Here is a 9,885-nt window from a genome sequence, read left to right on the forward strand (position 1 = left end):
GTTTTCTTTTATTTTTAAATTACTAACCTTATAACTATTTGATGCACTTAGAATTATTTCCAAATGCGTATCAATAAAAGCATGAAATTTAACGTTATAGTGTATACTTCTAGTTCCGTTAAGTCACAGTAGGTTAAGTTAGATTTAAGTACAGTTATTTTGTATTATTTGTATTACTTTACGTATGTCGAATAGCCTGTACTAAACTTCAAGAGGCTTCCAATTTGCATTAAGTAAATTTATTCGTATTTAAGGCTTTCTTATAATTGTAATAATAGAAAATTTTGTAAAATTGTGTAGTCATTGACCTAATAACATATAAAATATTTTATAGTCTGTTAAATCACAAGATGATATTTTACGAATGACATTTTTTTGCTATAAATAATTTAGTTTAAAAAAAAGAATAAATTAATTTATCTAGTAAGATTTCAGCCCCGTTCATCATTTTAAACAAAAACCAAAGCCCTCTTTTGCTTAAATAATATTTTCCCCGCTTTTTTAGTTGTTTTTGATTTTACGTAGATTTCATAAGAAAGCTATCTACTATAATTCGGCTTCCGAAAAATTTCGACATATCTTCGTATTTCACATCCCCCAGACCAAAAACCACATTCAGCTCAAAACGTTTAATATATATAAAAATCGTAAAAAAAAATTAGTAAACAATTAAGTAAAAAAACAAAGTACAAAAAAATAAAAAAAAGGAAAAAATTATGGGAATTCATACTCAAAGCGAGAAGCCTACGGTTACATTTTTTTTCTACTGATCCAAAACTGTGTCCTTTGAGGTGTTTTTTAAAGGAGAACAGGTAAAAGTCGCAGGGACTCAAATCAGGTGAATAAGGTGGTCGAGGAACTACAGGAATGTTTATGAACAATGCCTTACGGCACTGTCCATAAAGAGTTACTATCGAAGAAACAAATTAGCGTGGTTTTGATTAGCTGATTTTTGCTTTTATGGGACGTCGTGAGTTTGAAGTATGCCGCTCCTTGTTCTGGCATTTTTTTCTGGGTCGTACTCAAATACCCAAGATTCATCACTAGTAATAACATTTGTTTTAGAAAATAAGAATCGGTTTCAATTCGCCCAAGAAGATCGCGGCACATTTCCACCCTGTTGTTTTTCTATTCAACAGTGAGGTTTTTTGGGACCAATTTTGCACAAACTCTTTTCATTTCAGATTCGTTTGTCAAAATTTGATAGACTGTTGTACGGTTCACATTCAATCGTTCTGCAATCATTCTGACAATTAATCGCCGGTCGTACCGTATCAAGCCTCTGATTCGCTCAACATTATCGTCACTTTTTAACGTTAACGGTCTTCCAGAACGTAGATCGTCAGCAACTGATTCCCGGCCATCTGAAAATCCTTTAAACCACCTAAAAACTTGGGCTCGTGACGGAGCGTCATTTTCATACGCCCTTTTCAATTTTGAAAAAAATTCAGTAGCATTCTCACAGAGTTTAACCCAAAACTTGATTGCACAACGTTGTTCGTAATTAGTATCGCTCATTATTGTATAACCATATATTTACTAGTAATTTTACAATGTTGCCACTTTGGCTCCCAAAAAAAAAGAAGAAAAACTAGTCTCATTACTTTATTTACAGACCTCGTATATACTGTAGTTTTATTTATTTAAATAATAATTTAATAAAAGAAATAAAGAAATTTACAAAGGAGTAATTTTCTTTTCATAAAGAAATAAACTAAAAATAAGTATCAAAAGATTATATAATTAAAGCAGGTGTACAATGATTCTTTTTTTTTGTTTAATTGTTACTACGTTAAATAACATATTTCATTAATATTATCATCATTGTTCTTAAAACAAAAGTAAAAATAAATAATTTTGAAAATTTCATAATAAGAATTTCTAATAAAATAAGTATTACATAACACCAATCAATTTCCTTAAACCGATATTAATAGTTTGTAATCGAGGAATGATTTATGTCTACAAAATAATCTATACATATAAAAATGAATATTTGTTTTTTTATTTGTCCCGTATGCGTTCCTACACCATTCATCCGATTGCGATCCCCGCGAAGGTTTCCGAATTAGTTTGGAACCGCTAGGGGCGAAATATTTCGAAAAATTGTATTTATGGACCGATTTGACTCATATTCAGAATACATATTAGTTACGCGAAAAGAAATATTTTTCCAGAAACTATACCCGGTGTCGAGATATTTACAAAACAAGCAAATACAAAACAGACTTTCTTCTTTATATATATATATATATATATATATATATATATATATATATATATAAAGATTACCCGTGCGGAAAAGATACATATTACGAAATTTTATATTTTTTAAATTCATCCGGAAGATCTCGCAAGCACAAAAGTACCTAAGCAAAAAGAAAAAAATACCTGAAGATTTCCCGGGTAAAAGTATCAAAACTTTGAAACTTTTTCTTAAGTGGTCAGAAAAAGGACTGTAAAAAAACGCATTAGTAAATAAAATTTAAAAAATAAAAAAGTTTTTAACCAACTTGCATACTGTTGCATAATTACTACTTACTATACCACTACTTGCGAGTTAATGATTAGTAACAATAGTGTTTTCAACATAAGAAAATTCTAAATTCCAGTAAATGTTACTACTACATTAGTTATTTCTGAAGGGATATGAAATCCTCTGTAACACATTTAGTTTAGCAATCAAAATTCGATTCACGGTACTATATCAGTACAATAATAACTGGACTTGGAATTCTAAGGTTTCCGGTTCATTAAAACAATATAATATAAATCCTGCTTAAATATAACAGTTTTTTATCGTGATATTCGACTATATATATATATATATATATATATATATATATATATATATATATGGAGTATATATAAGTATATATATATATATATATATATACTCCATGAAATATTATCAGAATCAATAATTTTATTTTTTTAATTAGTAGCGTTAAATCTTTAGCGATAATCTTTTTTAGTTTGATATAATAAATTCGATTTATAATTATGGCAAAAATTGAGATAAGCTTATTTAATTCCGTTTTTGTGGTTTAGTTTACTTTTTAATTCCTTTTACGAAGTAAAGGAAGTATTGTAACCGCGAAAAATGTCAGTTTTCAGATTTCGGAACGGAAATATCCATTTTGACCACACCTGAATCTATTTTGACTAGTTTCGGCATGACTTACCTAGTTTCTGTACGTACTTACCTCGCATAACTCAAAATCGATTAGCCGTAGAATGTTGAAATGTAGGATTTAGGCCAGTTTTATAACTAGTTGTGCATCTCCCCTTTTGCTTGCAATCGACTGAACCAAAAGCGTCCAAAAAAGCCCAAAATCAAAAATAATTTGGATTTTGGACTTTTTCTTAACTGTAGTAATAAGTCCTGATCGAGAGCTTTTCAACGATATATCATAAGTGGTCTTATTTTCATCGGTTCCAGAGTTATAGCCAAAAACATTTTAATTAGTGAAGTATTTGCATCTTACAAGGGGAAGGCACATCGGTTCGAATCCGACTTCATCTCCTTTTTTTAACTTTTTTAAATTTATTATTAATAATAATTAACCTCCGATAGTAAAAAACGTTTTAAAATAAATAATAATTTAATAACAACTAAAAAAAAAGAATTATGAAAAAATTTCAGAAATTATTAACGAAACAAAATTTTATATACTTTTAGCTAAAAAGAAAAAGTGTATATGTAATTTAGTTGGCGTACAAGGATATTGAGTTAGTGAAAAGAAACATTTTTGCAAAAACTATACCCGTTAGTGGCGCCGGTGTCGAGATATTTACGAAACAAATATACAAACATATTTTGTTCTTCTATATATATATATATATATATATATAGAAGATTACCCGTGCGGTACCTATTACAAAATTTTACATTTTTTAAATTTGTCCGGAAGATCTTGCAAGCAAAACGAACCTAAGCAAAAAGAAAAACCTAAAGATCTCGCAAGCAAAAGTATCAAACCAATACAAAGTATTAACACCTATACGTGTGGTGCCCACATCAAATTTTTTTATTTCTGCAAATATTTTATATTTGACTACTTTATAAAATGAATTTATAATATTTATTTATTCTATTTAAAATCGAATACATATTTAGAAAATGCGTAACAAATATTACGGCCTCTTAACCGTCTCATTTCTTCAATTGGCCTTCCCGGATTGAGAGGTTCTTTTCTTCAATTATATTCCACTTAACATCCAATATTCAAATAATAACTATTTTATCCAAGAATAGTTATTTTAAATTTTTTTTAAAAATAAGTTAATTTTGATAACTGAACAACAAAAACACGGTACCGTAAATAAAAAGGTATATTCCCCCTTAATATTTACGAAATAACAGAATTTATTTTTTATTTATTTTAATTTATATCGACAAGAGGAACAAATAAATCACTAATAACATAGATTACATTACGGACCGCTCTTATCAGGCAATGAACCTGCTAACAATTTTCTTACAGTAGTTACTGTACATCGTTTACACCCAAAATATTCACTCGCTTTTTTTTTTTAATAATTGTCACTTCATCTGTGACGTAATAATGTTGTTTTACCGCAACACTTTTATACATTTCCTTTAATTTAACTTATCAAAAGGAATGTGCAAAATTTGTTAGTTTAATATGTTATTGAAAAAATTATTAAAAGTAGCATAAAAAAGTTCTACTTTAAGCATAAAAACTTCTTAACTTTAAAAAAGTTCTAAAAAAAAATTACTTTTTATTTATTATCTTACGAAGATTTAAATAAATAACAGCTTCATAAAAAAAAGAGAATACAATTAAAGTAAGATAATTCCACAAAATGTTTTTCCCGTAAATAAGAGGATAAATTAAATTTCAAATTCGTTGGAAAATATATAAATGGAACTATTTTTTTATACAAATGTTAACAATTTTATGTTTCCTGAATTAAATTTAAAAAAAGATATATATAACAAAACAAAAAAGAGAAGAAGAAAATTTATACAATAAATTTATTCACAGAAGACCGTGTCATGTAGTGTGGTCTTTATAAAACCTCAACACATCGGAATAATAATAATCTTTTGATTAACGTTATCTGTAAATAAATAAACTTAGAATACTTCTACAGAGATTACAATTTTATATTTTCTCAAGTCGCAATCGTAAATTTTTTACTTCCTTGTACGAAGTATTGAGATCGCGAAAAATTTCAGATTTCAACGGAAATATCCATTTTGACTAATTTCGGCGAGACGTCTATACGTATGACATAACTCAAAAACGATTAGCCGTAGAATGTTGAAATTTTGGATTCAGGCCTATTGTAACATCTAGTTGTGCAGCTTTCCTTTAAATTTCAATCGATTGAACCAAAAATGTCAAAAAATTCCAAAAATGTTTTTATTTTGAACTTTCTCTTAACTGCAGTAATAAGCTCTCATGGAGAGCTTATCCTCATTGGTTCCAGAGTTATAGCCAAAATAAATTTTAATTAATGAAATATTTGGATCTTGCAAGGGGAAGGCACATCGGTTCAAATCCGACTAATCTCATTTTTTTAACTTTTTTATTTAAATATATTGATTTATTAATAATGATTAACCTCTGATTATAATAAAATGTTTACAATAAATAAAAATGCAATAACAATTTTTAAAAAAAATTAGAAAAAAATATAAGAAATTATTAATGAAATAAAATTTTATCCACTTTTCATTAAAAAAAAAAAAGTGTATATGTAATTTAGTTGGCGTACAAGGAAGTCGTGTGGTATCGTCATCAGATTTTTTAATGTGCTTTTAAACGGGGTTCCCGACCTTGCAATTTAACAGTTGCATTTAAAACTGTTTTAACTTTCATTAAAATTCGTTTAATTTTAACGTAAATTAATATCAACAGATATTTTTCAAATCATACAGAAATCAATTACTAATATCAATCGAAAGTACAGGATCATCGAAAAACGTTGCAGCAATTTAAAAAAGTCGTATCTCAGAAACTACTAGAAATAATCAAACGAGAATATATATTTTTTTAAATTCATCAACTCAAAAAGTTTTTTTTACATACCCTTAACTGACGGACCGTCCACGCTTTGAATTAGTAAGTAAAACGGTTAATAACACTGACGGTGACGAAAGATTTTTAAAACGCATTATGTTTTCGGACGATTCGACTTTCCATGTCAGCGGTTGTGTGAACCGGCATAATTGTACGATACGGAGATCGCAGCAACTCTATGAAATTATTAAGCGCGTCAGATATTCCCCAAAAATAAACATGTGGCGCGGTTTGATATCCGATCGTGTGAACGACCCGTTCTTTTTTCACGAGCTTACTATCACAGAAACGCTCATTTAGACGGTTCTGCAACAGTACGTTTTCCCACACGCTGACCAAATTGAAGAAGAAAAGTAACGTTGCTGTCACGTCTCAACAAGAATTTTTAAAATTGCCGCCACACTTTTGCCTAAGCGTACGATGCGATCTCGATGAAAGATTCGCTAATCGTCCGTTTGGTAGGGCTGATCCTGCGCTTTGGCCTCCGAGAAGCCCTGATTTGACACCGTTAAATTTTTTTCTACGAAAATAACATTGTCTACGGCCAAAAAAATCAGGGATGTGCAACATTTAAGACAACGGATCACCGCTGCTACTGCCACAGTTACGCTTGCAATGATCCGGCGAACTTGGATCGAATTCGAATATCGGCCGGATGTTTGCAGAGAGACCAACGGAACTCATATTGAAACATTCTAAGGTATGTAAATAAACTTTTTGCGTTGGTGAATTTGATTTTTAAATACTCGTTCGATTATCTCTAGTAGTTTTTGAGATATGATTTTCTTAAACCGCTTCAGCCTTTATTACCCTTTATTTATTTTTCTGTTTAGCCCCCGGAACCACCATAAGGTATTAACTTCAGAAATGTAAATGAAGTGTAGTCTTCATTTCATGTCGTCTCGGGTCGACCGTTCCTGAGATGTGCGGTTAATTGAAACCCTACCACCAAAGAACACCGGTATCCACGATCTAGCATTCAAATCCGTGTTAAAATAATCGACTTTTAGGACTTGAACCTTAGAGAACTCTCGATTTCGAAATCGGTTGATCAGCGATGACGAGTTAACCACTAGAGCAGTCCGGTGGGCTTTATCGATGACCCTGTATATAACTTCATAATATTCATTATGCATATTCACTTCATAATAAATTATAAATATCATTTAAATTTGGTTCGATCGTTAAATAAAAATTATACTAACAAAACAAAAATAATTTCCCGTCCACCATTCGGTAGCATAAAAACAAATATTATGACGGGCGTGTTTACCTATATATTATCAAAATTTCATGAAAATGTTTGATTCATAAGTACAAGCTGTTTACTTACGTTCAATTGTGAACGGGAACATTAATTTGCAATTTCAATCTGTCTTAATTCTTCTTATGACTACGATGCATGTAAAGCATCTAAGGTAAAAACGTCCTTTCATTGAGAGCAACTATTATTTGGGTATGTGACGAAAGCAACGAGAACCGCTTCGTTCCTCACTTTTTGTAACCTGACATGAAGTCCTTGTTTTTTTTTTTTTACTTGTATAATAATCCATATGTCTGACGATCTTACCTAAAAACATTATGAATAAAAAAAAATAAATTTCAATATAACTCAAATAATAGGTTCAGTGGTTTTAGTAGAACACCCAATAAAATTAAATAATTTTTTATTTCGTTTTTATAATTTTTAAGCGAGGAATGTTGGGATCCAACCCGGAATACTCATGTCAAAGGCAACCTAACGTAATTAAATCTAGATTTATAAATTATTTTTAAAAAAAGTTTTCAAAATAGGAAAAAAATAATGGTGTCCGATTCCACAATCAGATAAATAATCCTATATAAAAGCAATAATGTAATATAAAAAGAATTCAAATAATTCAACAAAATTTATTAGTCATAAAGAAAACTGCCGCAGTAAATAAATAAAAAATTTAAATAAGGTTAAACTTTTAAATAATCGACAAACCCAAAAAATAATTAAAAGTCAATTTGAAGAAAAAATAAAAAAAATAAATATTACTTACCGGGTCTAAATCGGGATCCCAAAGTTCCTTAAGGTCGCTTTCAGCAATATCATAAAAAGATTTTTCCACCACCGAAAATGTTTCCATTTTCCACATTTATAAGCCGTTACTTTTTCTTTTTTTAACACTATAAACAATTACGAACAACGAATAAACAAGAATTCCAACGGTACCGATAAATCCCGATCAAAATATTAATGAAATATTTAAAACCATGTTTGTTTTATTTAAGATTAGTTGTACGGCTACTAAATAACAATAGAACAATAAAATATATAAAAACCACTTATTTCTTTAGAAAATTACACAATAAAACGTACGGAAATAAATCTAGTGTTGTCAAAAAAAAATCGTTAACACCAGATTTCGATGCACAGGCACTATAAATAGCAATAATTAAACAAGCCGGTATAAGAGGAAACGCCCCTCCACACGTTAATAGCTCTAGCTACAAACACAACCTGTTGACTGACTAACAACAGTGGTACCGCGATATTGCTAAGGGAAATATTTTACTTCAAAATTTCCCTTTATTATTAAAAATTTCCTTATTATTTCTAATGAACATTACAATACCGTATTTCAGTCTTGCATTAATGCATTTTAACCCGGTTTTTTCCTCGTTTAATTTTCATCTAATATTACAATATTTTATTAAAATAATGCATTTTCCTTGATGTAAAAACAACTTACTAGAAAAAAAAAATTATCTAGTCTTGTTAATGTCATTAACTGTTGGATAATTAATGTTCTAGATAAAAACATGTTTTATTCAAATCAGTACATAATTATAAATTATACTGATCATAGCAAAAAATGAGCAGGCTTGCTACTCTATTCATAAAAAAAAAGAGTAACTACTGCCCCAGAATTTACCTGGATGAACCAAGGGAAATTTCAGTAAAACCTTAATTAGTACATAGCAAATTATTTTATACTTATTTTTATATTTAGTATCTTCAGGTTATTATATCTTAACATTATTTTGTTCTGACCAACATTTAACAATGTTTTCCCTCGATCCTACTGAAAAATGCTAAAATAGTTTCTTTTTTAAACATGGAGTAGCATATCTACACGTTCCGGATGTGATCAGGGGTACAATGGTATCAGAATACACTACAACACTGTTATGGTACTGCTTTTTGGGGGAAATAAAAATGTATCCTTTCATATATCATTTGTTTTAAATTGAAATCTGGTGTACATTTTTTTTTTTTAACACAAAAACTATAACCTAAATTATAAAGATCAGACTGTATGAAAATGAGCCTTGTTTTATAATACCTGCAGATAAACAGTGAACCCACCAGGCTGGTCTAGCGGTTCACTCGTCATCAGAAATCAGCTGATTTGAAGTCGAGAGTTCTAAGGTTCAAATCCTAATAAAGGCAGTTACTTTTATACAGATTTGAATACTAGATTTTTAATACCGGTGTTCTTTGGTGGTTGGGTTTCAATTAACCACACATTTCAGGCAGTGGCGGCTTGTAGCTAAAATTAGTGCAGGTGCTGCTCAGGCCACGGAGCCATTTTCCGGGCCATTTCAAGGCCACGGTTAAAGTTTTCTGTAAAATAAAAAACTCAAAAAAATTAATCAAATAGAATAGCTGTAAGCAGTATAATAATCTAATTCTACACTTTATCACATTCAAGAATATGGTACACGTTTTTAAGCGCAACATACATGGAGTAAAAAAAAACTACCTTCCACCAGCTCGCCAGGGTTAGCACTGCGGAAGCGACAGTTTTCTCTTTTCCTCTCTCTCCCTCACAGCCTCACGTACAGCTTCCTATGTGCGCAT

The 9,885-nt window shown here is 30.0% G+C and overlaps 1 protein-coding gene across 2 annotated transcripts in view; it reads right to left on the reverse strand.

The window, feature by feature from the left end:
- The window catches only part of LOC142332294 (cyclic AMP response element-binding protein A-like), a 505,070-nt gene extending 496,540 nt beyond the window's left edge, over window positions 1-8,530 (reverse strand). For both annotated transcript variants that reach the window (XM_075378642.1, XM_075378641.1), the window contains exon 1: window positions 8,081-8,530. In XM_075378642.1, coding sequence (XP_075234757.1) covers window positions 8,081-8,176 — 96 coding nt within the window. In that variant the 5' untranslated portion in view covers window positions 8,177-8,530. The remainder of the gene's footprint in view (window positions 1-8,080) is intronic.
- Window positions 8,531-9,885: the final 1,355 nt, after the last annotated feature.

This window comes from Lycorma delicatula, chromosome 11 (genome assembly GCF_047948215.1).
Source record: "Lycorma delicatula isolate Av1 chromosome 11, ASM4794821v1, whole genome shotgun sequence".
NCBI classification, from domain to species: domain Eukaryota; kingdom Metazoa; phylum Arthropoda; class Insecta; order Hemiptera; family Fulgoridae; genus Lycorma; species Lycorma delicatula.